At 44.1% G+C, this 14901-nt stretch overlaps 1 protein-coding gene across 11 annotated transcripts in view; it reads right to left on the bottom strand.

Moving 5' to 3' along the window:
- Positions 1–430: 430 nt before the first annotated feature.
- Plekhg1 (pleckstrin homology and RhoGEF domain containing G1) overlaps positions 431–14901 on the bottom strand; it is a 213637-nt gene continuing 199166 nt past the window's right edge. For all 11 annotated transcript variants that reach the window (XM_048419745.3, XM_048419742.3, XM_085688177.2 and 8 more), the window contains 2 exons: positions 10473–12111; positions 431–3936 (listed from right to left, as the gene is read on the bottom strand). In XM_048419745.3, coding sequence (XP_048275702.3) covers positions 2894–3936; positions 10473–12111 — 2682 coding nt within the window. In that variant the 3' untranslated portion in view covers positions 431–2893. The remainder of the gene's footprint in view (positions 3937–10472; positions 12112–14901) is intronic.

The following is a 14901-nucleotide window of genomic DNA, read 5'->3' as shown; positions in this document are numbered from 1 at the left end:
CACTTCCAGCCCATAGTCTATCATTGAGGGAAGTCAAGGCAGGAACTCAAGCCTGAAACCTGAAGCAAAAACCATTAGAAATGGGGCTCGCTAGCTTGCTCACTGGTTCAAAAGCTCATGTTCAGCTACCTTTACTATGTAGTTCAGGATCACCTGCCTAGGGATGCTGCTCCCCACAGTGAGATGGACCCTCCCACATCAATTAATAATCAAGACAATCCCTCACAGACATGACCACGGGCCATTCTGATTTAGAAAAGTCCTTAAATGAGGCTTTCCTCATAGATGATGTCAAGCTGAGAAAGTTAACTAGGATTTAACTTACCTTGAATCATTTTCTCTGTGGCTCACAAGGCAAGACAAGGGTATTATAGCCAAACAGTTTGGAAAAAAAATCATATGTTCTAGTGCAAGCACAATTCAAACAAAATTTTACTTTGCACTTCACAAACTTTATTAAATAATGGACATTACTAACTTTAATTGTCTTATATACAGTATTTAAACTATGGTTTCCAAGTTGCACTGCTTTCTCCACAAAGAAAAAAGTGGTGTAACGTGAGCATATATATATATATATAAATTGGAACCTTCAGCACAGGAACCAGGTAAGAACTTTTAAGTACATAAAACTTCCCCCCAAGTATATACATTGCCACCCCACCTGCAAAAGAAACCATTTTAAACAAAAGTACTGAATTGATAACATTGAGGGAGCATCCACGCGCATACACAGACATACACACATACACACAGACACATACATACACACATGGCTCTCAAAGTCTGCAGCCTCATACACAGAGGTGATCAATAAAACTACAGATTTATCCTAGAACCCAAAGAACTGCATACATAGACATTTTGTACAATACAACATCCACCTTTGTAGGCTGACATCAAACTTTGCAACCAAACACTGGTGTGATGAATTAATCATTTCTGAGACTCAGACAGAACAGTAACATGGACTATATTGGCATGTGCGTCACAGACTAAAAAGAACAAACAAAACAGTAAACTACATCTCTTGAAACAGGGTCAGGTAACTTAAAAAAAAACAATCAAACAAACAAAACCAATGATACAAATGTGTTTGCACTTGTCTAGTAAATTCTAAGAACAGAGTTCTCGTCTTTTCTGCTATTGCTTTATCTGGAAAACTAACATCATGCTTAAATAAAAGCATTGGGGGAAAAAAAGGAATGTTTTCAGAACCATGTAAATCAGTGCTGGGGGGTCAGTCAGGGCCTGAGAACTTGAGGCAAGGGCTCCACCACCAAGTGTCACCTTCAGCCCCAAATGTTGTCTTGGTAACTACAGGAGGAGTGAGGGGCTTGGAGAACAAGAAACTCAAAGCAACAAGAACAACACAAACGCCATAGGAACTTATCTGTAACATAAGGATGGTCACATTTTTATGTTGCACAGTTGAAACTGAAAGGGCCTTGGAGTTAACAAGAAGAAAAGGATCATGGGAAGCTGTCTGTGCTTCATTATTACGGCTTACCATTATGATAGGCCAGACATCTTTCCCAACAATTCCTATCAAATCTTTCTAAATGGAACTGACTGTTTAATTCAAACAAAGAGAAATAAGTTAAAATGGAAACTGAGAGGGTGAGGAAAGACTCCAGAATCTTCCCCTGTGTAAAATGAGAACACAAGGGTTCTGTGAGACAAAAGTCTGACAGCATTTATGGAGCCTTCGTTAAAATGCCTTTCTGAAGTGGCAGCACGTCTGTCCTCATTTCTCTCTTTGCATCTATCTACAAGGAGCTAGACTGGTATGGTACCACAGTGAAAAGCTGTAGATAACTCCAATTACAATGGAGAGGAGGTGAGTAGCCAGAGCCCAGCAACCAGAGGCTCTGGTCTTCTATATGTTCCGAAACATTGAAGGAGACTCTCATGCCATGACTGTTTAGAAACAAAGCTCTTTCCCATCTCTGTGGCAAAGACTTCGCAAGTAGGGCATTCAGGACAGTGTCTATGAAGAACTGCCCTCGATGGGTCATTAATGCATTTTGTCTTATTTTAACTGAGGATTTACTCTGCATTGATAAGAGATGGGCATATAAAGCAGTATAGTGGGCGCTTTGGGTTGTGGTGTCTGGAGGGGGCAGTTCTTTTTTAGTTGCGATATGAAGAAATAATCAGGTTGTTCCAGAAGTCTTCCTCATCTATTAATTAAGTTGTCTTACATCCTTTTGAGCTTGGATTTCTTTAAGTCATGAAAAAATAGTTTATTTCACTCCAGAAATTGTAGCATTGCCAAGATTAGTGGCATACCGTCTGGGCCTCGTCTAGGAACACAGGTAAAGGGGATTTTGTTTTTGTTTTTGTTTTTTGTCTTTTTTGTTTTGTTTTGTTTTCTAATAGCAAGTGGATCCTAGGACTACATTTTAGGTTTTTCAGTACCCATGTCATGTTGGCATCCAAATGAAATGCGATCGGAAAACCAGTGGGGGGACCTTAAAACACGATGAGGCTATATTCTCATCACTGGTCTCTGGCACGCGTCATTCTTGAGTCTTGCCATAAATATAACAGAAATGCCACATAGAATTCTTTAAATAACTGTACTTTCTCTTTTGAAGCACTGTGACAGAGACTCATGCTGCCTCTGAGTCACAGTATGAAACTCCTTGGGGTGTGGGGAGGGGAGGTCATCTAAGAGCTGTAAGTGCGCTACTGTCAGGATTTGGGACAAACGTCATGGTCAGTCAGCTCAAAGCTCCGTGCTGTAAAGCAAGGAAGGGGTGTTTTACACCCCTTGGCAGTTATAAAATTGTTTTCAACTAGCACATATATTTAAAAAACAACAACAAAACACCTCATCCCTATTGGTAACTGGTAAGCCTGAGGAGCCAATTCAGATAGTTCTAGAATCCTAGGCGAAGGTGCTGGAGCTGAGACACTGAAATTTCTCCCTCAGAGACTGGACAAGGTTTTGCTGATTGGGTGATGGCCCCCTCCACAGATAATCATTCAGTTTGTCAGAGTCCTTACATGCTGTCAAGTAAGGGGGAAGCCCAAGCCTGCCGCTCACTGGCTCTTTCAAAGAACAAGATGTGCCGTGGTTACAAATGTTTCCAGAACAGTCAGGGTCTGGGATATTTGGGTCAGACTTCCTGCCCCGACTCAGAGAGAGATCCGGCCCCACTTCTTCCTCTTCTGACTTTATTTCCACGTAGTCATCTTCATCTCCCTCAGTCTCTTTGAAATTAGAATAGTAGTTTTGTGTCGCTATTTGGGCGCTTAAGGGTAAATTTCTATTTACCACCAGAACTTTCTGTGAGTCTTGGAGGGTGAGATCGGAACGTTTTCCAGTGTCCTGCTGACATGAGTCCACCACACCCGACAGCAAGTCCTGTTGGCTCACACCTCTGGGACTTTTCTGTAGAGACAGCAGTGGCTTTTTTTCTGTCCCACTTGGGTAGTTGATGGAGTCAAGAGATTTGTTTATCAAGATTGAGGAAGATGACTGGGGCCTGCTATAAGGCTGAAGTTTAGCTCCGACTACTTTGCGACCCAGCGAATTGTAAAGATGGCCCTGACAGTTCTCTTTGTGGGGCTGGCTAACCACCACGCTGCATCGCTGTGCAGAGCCCAGCAGGGGCTCTGATTCTTGAAGAGAAGGCACTGAACAAGCTGCTGACAACTGTCTGGGAATGCTTTTGGCGATGACCTCTAATGTGGGATATTTTGACTTTGAGTCTTGCTCTGGCTGGGAACAGAAATCGGCTAACTCTCCGTTACTGTAGGGCGAATGCCAAAGCCAGTCCTCACCAGCACGCTGGGCCTGGGAAGGTGACGCAGGCCTGTGGAGAGAGGGTTCTTGGGTCCTGGGCCAGCCATCCTTCTGTCCTTTAGGGGGTGTCTCTCTGAACACGATCTGGTCATACAATTGGGAGTATTCAGCAATCCTGGCACCTGGAAGGCATATATTGAAGCAATAAGTACACATAGGATTATCCCTGCCTGGGAAGCTTAGATATAAGAACATAACACCCTAATAGATGTATTAGACAGACGGCAGACTTAAGATTAAGGGTAAGAAGTTACTGAATGCAATGCTAATAAAAATAACCCAAAGTTTAATAAAAATAGAGCTCATTTAATTCTTTGAATTTTATACAGTTTTATCTGAAGAGTGGATCCTCAGGGTTCAGTGTGTGTCGTGAAAGTTCCTTTAACCCATACCATAGTGTTAACGCTGAAAACAAGCTATCGTCAAATGAGAACGCCAGAGTTTATGTTCTGGTGTATAAAGGCCTCACGTCCACTAAAGAAGAACCACAGTGCTATAGTCATTTCTGGCTTCATGCGACTATTGCTTGCGCTCAGACAAATTTTCTTAGAGAGGTTGGCTCCTGGCAGCTGTTCCAACACCCCTGGTTTCTAGCGCTGCTGCCTGACAGCCAACATCTGGGAGAGTTCTTCACCTTCAGCTCAGGTAAGGACTAACTCACGTATCTTCTCCCATTCCCCCAAAGCCAAGAGCAACAGCCCGTGTCTCCACGCCATCAAGGACAGATCCCTTGCTCACGCACTCCATAACTGAATACAATCTGGTACTGACTTAAGAGCAGGACTTGATAGTTACTTCCAAAAAAACAAAACAAAACAAAACAAAACACCATTTGCCACTGATAATTAAACTACAGCCCCTTCTCCATGTAGCCTCACTTCAGAGTGCAGACATCTCTAAAGACATGACCCAGATCATGACACGCCATGAAGAGCATTCTCCTGAGCCAGCCCCACATCGACTCAGGAGCTGTCCCCAGCTGTGATCCTGGCACACATAGGAACACTGTGCTCAGATGTGTTGCTCAGATCTTATCTGCATGGTATCTGTGAAGGAAGTCCATCCCATCTCTGACAATCCACAAAGGACATTTATATACTGGAACTACTCCATGCTTGGTAACCTGCTGTTGGTGTACTGCCTTTTACATTTCAGCGAGAGATGCATTTAGCCGAACTTCTCCTATGTCTTTAGTCTACCTTCCTTGAAGATGGGAACACCTCGTGGGTATCATGTACCTTTAGCTGCAACCCCTCCATCCTTTCATCCCTTGACCCCTGTTCCCAGCAATCGAGGCAAACTATCACCTGTATCTTCAAATGCTTTGGGTTTTAAACTTCATTTTAAGCTGCATTTAAGGTCAGAGAATATTGTTTGGAAATTTCTAGAAGCAAAAAAAACCAAAAAAAAAACACCAAAAAACAAAACAAAACAAAAAAAACCACCTTGGTAAATTGCTCCTTAAGTAGCACAGTAAAGACTCAAAATGCCAGCTCACATGTGGGGGCGCCCTGAGAGATACTACATCACCATCTCCTTGTATTGCAGCGTTCTCTGTTAGCCATTCTCCCAAAGCATTAACTATGAGACCCGACCACAAGGAGCCGGGACTTTAGACCAAGTCACATGGCTGAGCTCCAGTCATCCCTCTCCTACTGTGTGTAGCCCCGAGCTGATCCACAGCTGAGTCAGGGGCACTGAGCTTCTATAAAGCTCTCAAGAGATGATAACTCGAAGGAGAGCAGAGCTGGTGCATAATTCAAATAACAGTATTCTGGCATGCATTTACCCATAAAGTTTTATTGGAGGACACAGCTTCCGACTTTAGGGCAGCTAATGTAAAAATACTCATGTAACACGAAATGTCTTAAATACTCATTGTATTTCTCATGCCTTTTTCTTCTCGTACTCTTCTCGTCTTTGCCTAATCAAGCCTCACCCATTCCTCAAAATCCTCCACAAGCCCTAGTCAACTAAGAACACCTTTTCCAACTTCTTTCGTACATTTCCTATGTGGCTGCAGGAATGGCTTAGTGGTCAAGAGTGCTTGCTTCACTTCCAGACAACCCTAGTTCAGTTCCCAGCACCCACATAGGGCAGCTCACAACTGCCTATAAACTCCAGTTCCAGCGGATCCAATACACTTGTTTAGCATCCGAGGGTTCCTGCATGTACACAGTATATACCCAGGCATACACACATATGTACAAGACAAATAAATACATTTTAAAAGTCTTATATGATTTACTCAAACACATGCACACAAACCGAAGAACTATATTGGCTAATCACCTCCATAGGCTAATTTATTATTGCAGATAATTGATGAGGTTTTGGTCTCAGAGAACAATGTTGTGCATTTTGCTTATAGCACCAAACATAGCTTCTTCAAGGAAGCTGATCTCAACTCTTTCATTATGTGGATTTTTCTTTTTACCCTTTCCTTTTGAGCATAGGATTTCAAATTCATGGACCTTTCCTGAGACCACCCAACAGAGTCAAGACAACGGGAACAGCAGGAAAGAGAAAACAAGAAAATGGCCTTGGATTAAAATGCTTCACATAGATAACTCCTACTGGGTACTTTAATCTTCAGATAACAAAGAGGGAACCATTGATAAACTCTGGATATAATGTGTCTCACTAGAAGGGAAAACTAATCTCAGTTGTTTCTTGTCTCAATTGTCCCACTTGAGAGCGTTTATACCTAACGCCATGCCAGTATGAACAAGACAACTTTTCAGAGCTCAAGGTGTGATTAAAACGACCCTGTTAGCCAGATGCATAGAAAACAGCTGGCCACCATTGACCTCTCCAGCCTAGAAACCCAGAACTAGTCTATACGTCAAAGTTTGCCTATGACCTTACTTCTGCTACTGTTCATGTAGAATATATACATTATTACATGATAATACCAGGCTGTCTCTGTTTTATTTTGTTTTTCCCCCAGAAGTTTGAAAGGTGGAGTTCTTTTCAATAAAGGTTACTAAAACTTGAAATATTCTTGTGGCAGGAAATATCAAACATGTTGACTTCAAGACAGAAGATTAAAAAACATCGGTATATCTCATGTTGCTCAGGTATAAACAGAAGCATAGAATTCTACCCTCCCTACATTACACAAAAAGCTCTCAAGCCTATATGAAAATATCACCCAAAATATAGGAACCCAAGGAGTGTCCTTGGTCTCAAATACCATCAGCTGAACAAGATGGCCACATGCTATATGAGACTCTAAAAGGTGGGAGCAACTGGACCTGGTTGGGTGATTTATAGGTAGACATGTGACCCGGGGCCTGTAGACCCCGGGGACAGAGTTCAATAAAGATGCTCGAGGGTTTCAGCAGGTGAATAGGGTGCTCTTCCTTCCGCACAACACCGAGAGCAAGCTCCTGGCAAAGTGGCAAGGCCCATGCGCAGAAGTCGGGAGAATCGGTCCATTCGATTACGACGTCCTGTGCCCAGATAAACAAGAGAGAGAAAAGGAGTCATAATGTCAACTGATTGAAAGCCTGGTGGGCACAGGAAGTGGCCTTGGTCACCCAGATGGAGCCAGGTCTGAGAAACGGCAGGCCCCAGGGGTAGGCTCCTGCTATGTGGCGGGGGAAGACAAGGCTGTCGGAAAGACACCTTGGGAGCGAATGCTCCTCTTTGTTGGAGGAGGATATCAGGAACAGCCTAGTAGCCCACCTTGTCAAGAAAAGATGTAGACACAAAGCTTAGAAGAGATCTCGTGGGACCCCCAAGAAGACAGCAGTATGAACCAGAAGGAAAAATGGCAAATGAAACCCCAATGGGCAATCACAACACTTCAAAGGTGGGTAACAAGAATTTTATTCAAAGAAGTTGTAGGTCCCAATTCTTTAGTTCTGAGGGGCTTGCTTTAAACAAGCTTAGAGTTTTGCATCTTAATGACTGGCTCATATTCCAGTCAGCCTGGCCCTGGCTATTAGAGGTAAACTGTGGTTTGCTGACACAGTCAACTCTTCCTCCTCATCAGAAATAATCAGTATATTTTCTCTGAACCTAGGAGACAATGACCTGGCCGCAGCTATGGGCTGAAATCATCACTAGGCAACTTCTCCCGAGGCCACCTAGGCCACCCCACCAAGTCCTGCAGTTCATCAGTCACTTCCTGTAGCTATAACACAACATTGGAACGAGGAGACAAATGACTTTAAGGACGCTACTGTCAGGGGAAAAGAAATACATTCCAGTCTCTCTCACGGTCACACAGAAATCAACTTTTACTTTAATTTTATTCTAAAGAACTCAAAGATTCTGTAAAACCCTCCAGAAACCAAGTCCCAGTCGTCACTTCCTTATCTGGAATTGGAATGGAAAGCTTTGATAATTAATATTTTAAACTATGGCATAGCTTTCTCCTCAGGGATCTATTGAATTCATTTAGGATTTTGATATCTCCTTGCTACTGTCTAGTTTCCATAGAGATAGAGAAGTCGAATCCAGAGAAAGGTCAGTGGCATCCACGTGTCTAAGTGGCACTGGTGCACAAATGGGCCTTGTCCTGAGGCTCACTGGCTTGACCCTGTTGATGCCATTTTGTTTTAACTTCCATATTTGTGGGAGTTTTTTGTTTTCGCTTTTTGTTGTTGTTGTTGTTTTTGAGACAGGGTTTTTCTAAGTAGCCCAGGCTGTTCCCAAACTAAGACCTGCCTCCTGGGTGCTGATTACAGGTGTGTCCCATCGTGTCTGACTTCGTTTCTGCCTTTAATTGGAAAACTGACTTTTTTAATACTGAGGTAGTTCTTTGTCAGATAATAGGATTTCTTCTTTCCTTTCTTCTTTGCTTCTTTCCTTTTCTTTTTTCTTTCTTCCCTTCTCTCTCCCTCCTTCCTTCTCTCCTTCCCTTTCCTTCCTTCCCTTCCCTTCCCTTCACCCTTCCTTCCTTCCTTCCTTCCTTCCTTCCTTCCTTCCTTCCTTCCTTCCTTCCTTCCTTCCTTCCTTCCTTCCTAACAGGATCTCACTATGTAGCCCAGGCTGGCTTAGGACTGGGTAGAACTCATCAATCCTCCCGTTTCCACATCCCAAGGCCTGGAGTTTTAGGCTGTGTCACAGGGGGTAACAAGGGTAGGATTCCTTAAAACATGGTGGATTTTAAAACACAGATTCTAGGAGCTACAATGTGGCTGATTTGGAAGAGGGCTTGGCTAGGTCAGGGTTCAATTCCAGCACCACATAAAACCAGGTGTGGGGGGGTGCCCACCTGTAACCCCAGCTTTTAGGATAGGGTATGTAGGAGGGTCAGAAATTCATGAGGTTCAGTGACACAGCAAGCTTGAGGCCAGCCAGGACTGCATGAGTCCCTTTCTCAAAAGAGAAAACAAGACAGATTCCTAGCCCCAATCCTAGAAATAAGTGTCTGGGATGAAAAAGATGTCTTAAGCAGAACGTCCCTCTTGTTTTTTTTTTTTTTTCCACCGAGTCGCATGCTGTATTCACAACTCAAGGCTTCTCACAGATCAATGTTCCATTCTCTTTCAAAATGTCACACCAGAAAGCACTTGCCCTCGCACTCCTGATTCTTGCCCGTGTTACATCTAGAAGCCCAGCTATGCCCACAATGAAGTCCGACGGAAAAATTAAGCTTCTTGGAAGCTTTAAGTGACAAAACCAAGCAAGACGGTATTGAACACATGGTAGTTAGCGGCTATATAAGGTCGCTAAGTAGTAGCTGGAATATGTGCGAGCAAAGGAATTGTAGCTTAGAAAAAATGGCTAAAAATGGGGGGCTGGAGCTATAGGTGGGTGCTTGAGAGCACTGGCTGCCTTTCCAGAGGACCTGGGTTGGATCTCCAGCACCCACATGCCAGCTTACAACTGCAGCTCCAGTTCTAGTGGATCCAGCACCCTCTTCTGGCTTCCTCTGGTACTGCATGCTCATTGTATATAGACACACACGCAGGTAGACAGAGGAGACAAAAACAAACAAATCTTCTTGGTCTTTGCTTCTTTGTTGTATTGTGTGTTTGGGGCTGTGTGTGCCTGTGTATGTCTTTCTCAGTCACCACTTCATCTTCTGAGACAGAGTCTCTGTCTGAGCCTAGACGGATGGGCCAGCCAGCTCTAGTGACCTCCCCTCCTTGTCTCTGCCTTCCCAGCCTCGGATGACAGGCATGTCATGCTGCACCTGGCTTCTTACGTGAGTGCTAGGGAGTTCAGCTCAGGTCCTTGTGTTTGCATGGCCAGCACCTTTACCAACGGAGCCATCCCCTCACCTCTGGGCTAGGGGCAAGCATTTGGTGGTGGTGGGGAATCTGCAACAAACAGCAGCCCTATACTAGGTGATTCTCAACTGCAATGGTTTTGAGAAGCACCTGCTCCCCAATACATTGCCCACCCATAGGGAAATGCTTATGCTTCTTTCATAGGTTAAAGCAGGTAGCTTCTTCCACATTTCAGGCTTCCTTCCAGAAACTTTTCCCTAAAGGTACCAACTTTGTAGGAACATCACACGTGCACCAACCCTGAGGCTCAATAACACTCTAGTTTACATGTTCCAACTGAAGTAAAGTGCGAAGGGCCAACGGTGGCTTTGCGGCCTGTGTATTATGACACAGCTCTAAGGACAGTTGGAACTGGGAAGCCTGTTCCCACACCTGACTGTCAAGAAGGAAGAACAGAGCACGGAACATACCAATGGCAGGCCCTCCTTGCCTCTTCTCTTCCAAGATGGCCGCCAGGTCTTTGGGAATGGGCTTATGCTGACTGGGTGGTGGCTGCTCCAACTCCGGGCTTCTCACTTTCAGAAGCTGATTGGCCTTCTTAATCTTTTGACTATACTGCCTTGCCATCATAAAGACCCTGCTCTTGGTCTTATCTGTGGCCTCCATCCCAAGGTCAGAGTTTTCTGGGTCTGTTTGGGGCAGGCTGTAGTTGGCCAGTTCGTAGGGACTGTCCACAGGAGGCACTCCACTAGCCAGAGAGAGTTGGTTAAGACTCATGAAGGAGCCTTCTGTCGAAATCAGGTCATCTTCATGTGAGCAGTTAACCCTGCTAGCCCTGGCAACCCTGCTTTTCCCAGGCATGAGAAAAGCCTGACTCCCCGGAAGGGACAGCATAGATGAGGCACGCCCTGAATCTCTGCTCAGATCACGGGTGCTCTCAACATACAGCCTGTCTGGCACGTCGTCTTTGCTGACGGGAAACGCGGCGAGGAGACGGTCTCTCGCTTTGTCTTCATTCTTCTTGATGTAATTTTCCAGGTCGTTCCAGATTTCATCTACTTCTTCGGATAATTTGTCTGACAGAGCCTTATCTGCGATGGGCAGGTTACAGCGGGGAGAGTCATACAAGAAACTCAGATAGTCAGTATCGGAGGGTCCCTGATGGTAAGACACATCCTCTTCACTGAGCTGGAGGCTGTCCTGGGAGATGAACGGTCTCAAGCTGTCACAGCACGCAAAATCAGCTTCCAGACCCAGGAAGGTGCTCCTTTTGGGCTGCTTAAGTGTACTGCATTTGAAGTCCAGTGATGGTTGGTCTGGAAGCCCTATGGTGTCATAGATGTTTTCTTCCACTACTTGGAGTTCATGAATGCTTTGGTTAGATGCCTCTTGAGCACTGGGAGCTGCCTCTTTCTTTGAGTAGAGAGAGCTTGTACTGTGGCTAGCCTGCCTCTTTGAGAAGGCTAACTCTGGGGTGCTCTTGGGGCGAACAGAGTCTCTGGGTGATTTGGGGAAAGAGGATTCGGCTTCATCCCGCTTAGCAACCATTAACTTCAAGTCTTCAAAACTTATGTTATCATAGACATGGTCTATATCATCAATCGTCAATTCTACAGATGACCCAAAGGGAGTCACTCCTCCTTGTCCTCCTAGCTGAGGACCATTCTGCAGTTCTCTCGTGGGACAGTACTGAGAGTCATCGCTGTCCCGAATTCTTACTTCAGGAGGACACGTGTTGCTTTCACCGGCACTGCTGGCCCGCCGGACAACCCTGTGACTGGAGCTGGAGATCTCGGCGGGCTCCATCAGCCCCAGGTGCCAGCTGCATGGGCGGCTGGAGGTGTTCTCTTCGCACAGCCTGGCTGAATTGAGATCGGAGGAAGAAAAGGACGGGACGAACATCTGGTAGTCATCATCGTCGTCGTTCTCCTGTGGAGACCGGCGGCTGGGGAACAAGGACTGCCTGATGTGGGGGTCCGTCCAGAGGCCTCTGATGGCACCGCCCCCGCGGAGCATACTGATGATGGTGGTGCTGCTTGGCTGGCTGTTCCTCTGGGCAGGGGGTGGTGTGGCAGCAGTCACGTGGGAAGAGCCTTCCTCTCTAGAAACCTGAGGGAGACAGACATACAGCAACTGGATTATCGCGCCATGCAGAAGATGTGTGACCGGGGGAATGTCACCTATGTAGCTAGGCTGCCACCTGGTTAGAGAAAATGATCACTAGCCAGTGCTGGTTTTCAACTGATTTGAAGGACACTTCAGATGTTTGAAAAGGGGGCAGAAAGGACGGGGATATTTATTTAAAAACTGAGCTATAGGCAATTTGCAGATATCTTCTGTAACTAGTTTTCATGGTCAGTCTATGAACTAGGTAAAGATACATCAGGATTATACTGAGGAAACCCAGGCTCTGAAATAGTAACTTTCTTTTCTGGTTAGTAATAAGGCTATAGTTCAAACCCAACTGACTCTAAAATCTTTGCTTCCAGACAGAACAGAAGCAGAATATAGCAAATATGGTGGATACACAATGGTGTATGCATTGAGGCCTATGCCTTAATACCACCTTGTATACAAGACTTTAGGAAACTTCATTTCAATGCCTTGCTCCTGTGAGTCTTTCATAATTTCTGGTCCCATCAGGAGCCCCTGTTGGTGTCTTGATGACAGACATCAAGGGTTTCCTTAACCCTGAAAGGCTCACTGTGAACTTGATCTTAATTTATAGACTCCAGGCAATGAGGCTTTGTTACAGGAGTTTAACCCACTGCTGAGATAATGGTATTTTAACATTTGTTATCAAAATACATTTAATTAATGCTTAGTTATTGTTTTGGAAGTAAAAATACAGGGAACCATGGTTGGTTTTTTTTTTTGTTTGTTTGTTTTGTTTTATTTTTTGAGACAGGGTTTCTCTATAGCTTTGGAGCCTGTTCTGGAACTAGCTCTTGTAGACTAGGATGGCCTTGAACTCATAGAGATTCACCTGTCTTTGTCTCCTGAGTGCTGGGATTAAAGGTGTGAACCACCACTACCCAGATGCACCATGGTTTCTAACCAAACAAGGGAACTTTTTGTCACTTAAAACCTTTCTTGATGGGAGTTGTCCTTCTAGAAAAATCCCATCTCCTGAGAAGGTGCAAGGAGAACAGACTGGCCCGTGGTTTTATAATGGGAACTGGAGATGGGGGCAGATAACTTGATAGTATTCCATATACAGAAGAACTAGCTTCAAAGAGCTGAAATAGTTAACGCTTGTTCAGATTAAGTCAGCTCAGGGTGGGACATGTTTTCTGATTAAAGCACTATGAGTAGCCTATTGGAAATGCCAAATTAGCAGGAACTGCTCCCTTCTTGTCGGGTTAGTCACCAGGAAAGGAGAAAGCAGCAGACAGCACAGAAATAAAATTCCACCCTAACATTTTTCTATTGAAACTTTAAAACCTATAACAATTAATCATTTAATTTTATGAATTTTCACAAATCCAGACATAAAATATTTTTATTTAATTCTATTGTTTTTATAATCTTTATAATCAAAATTTTAGCATCTTTTCCTTTCCCTTCATTCAGACTGCACTGATGTGGTACCTGTAGAACACAGGTAACTACTTACAGAGAAGATGAGTTAGCATTCATCCATTCAATTATGACAGATATAGAGGGCATAGCAAAACAGCCCTGTATTTCTCACTGCAGCAGGAACTCATCCAGCCTCCAGAAGTCATGGATGTTTTGGGTAACTAAACTCGAATTGTTGTTAATATTGGTATATGTGTAAGTTCTTAACGATTGAAGTGAATGATGGCAACATTTTTGAACACTGTACCAATCCATCATTCAGAGACCTGATGAGTTCTGAGATTAATAAATAATCAATGTAAGGTTAGTCATAGCATAGAAGTACATAAGTCAGAAACCTCAATTTTACCAGGGCCAAGGCGACCATTTTCTCCCTCTGCTTTTTCATGCTGTCCATTTTGGGTGTTTATTAATTTGATAACAGGATCATTTATGGCATATTTGCCCTTCTGCCAAATATTGTATTAGGCATCTTTAAAAATTATATTATTACATGACATCTCGATAGCAATTTTCTGAAGGAGGAAGGCAGGCCTGCTGAGGTGAAACCCCTAGCAAGCGATGATCACAAACGGCAGGAGTGCATCTGAATTCAGGTCTTAACCCCAGCTAATTATGAACTTAGCTGCGACAGAGGATGAGGGCTTCAGGATATATACTCAGGGAGAGATGCCAAACTGTGGTAAAGCCATAGGCCAGTCTGTTCTCATACTTAGGATACACATCATGGTTAGGAGACAGAATCTGGCTACTGAAGCAGCACCCTGGTAGTCTGTTTGTTTGTTTTCCTTGTTTGACTCTTGTCTTCACAAAGCTCGGTAGTCCTGAACGGACTTGGTTGAGCACTGTTGGAAACTTGCCTAAGATGGCAAAGCTTCACCTTTTGTACGCAGTTAGGTACAAGTTAGGCTTGGCTCCAGGATTCTATCACAGAGTACTTTTGTCGGTGACCCAATTATGGCAAAGATCAGAAAGTAAGCTTCACAATGAAGCGTCAGTAAAGTTACAAAGTTTCAGGTGAAAACAAATGGTATCTGAAAAACCATGAGTGCATCCTAGCTCCACTGAAGCCCCCTCCTAAATCAACAACCGCTGAGTTTTTGACAACTGAAAGTCGGGTTTTCTTTTGTTGTTGTTTTGTTTTGCTTTGGTTTTAGACAGTGTCACACTGTGTAGCCCTGATTGGCCTGGAGCTCACTGAGATCCCCCTGTCTCTGCCTTCCAAGTGCTAGGGTTTTTAAAAACGAGGATACAGCCTTTATCAACAAGGTCACTTCGTCCCTTTTTTAAACCATGGTGTAAATGGGATTTGGGGAA

This window comes from Myodes glareolus, chromosome 1 (genome assembly GCF_982192425.1).
Source record: "Myodes glareolus chromosome 1, mMyoGla1.1, whole genome shotgun sequence".
NCBI lineage: Eukaryota > Metazoa > Chordata > Mammalia > Rodentia > Cricetidae > Myodes > Myodes glareolus.
The sequence above is the reverse complement of the archived record's forward strand: the minus strand, read 5'-3'. Positions and strand labels throughout refer to the sequence as shown.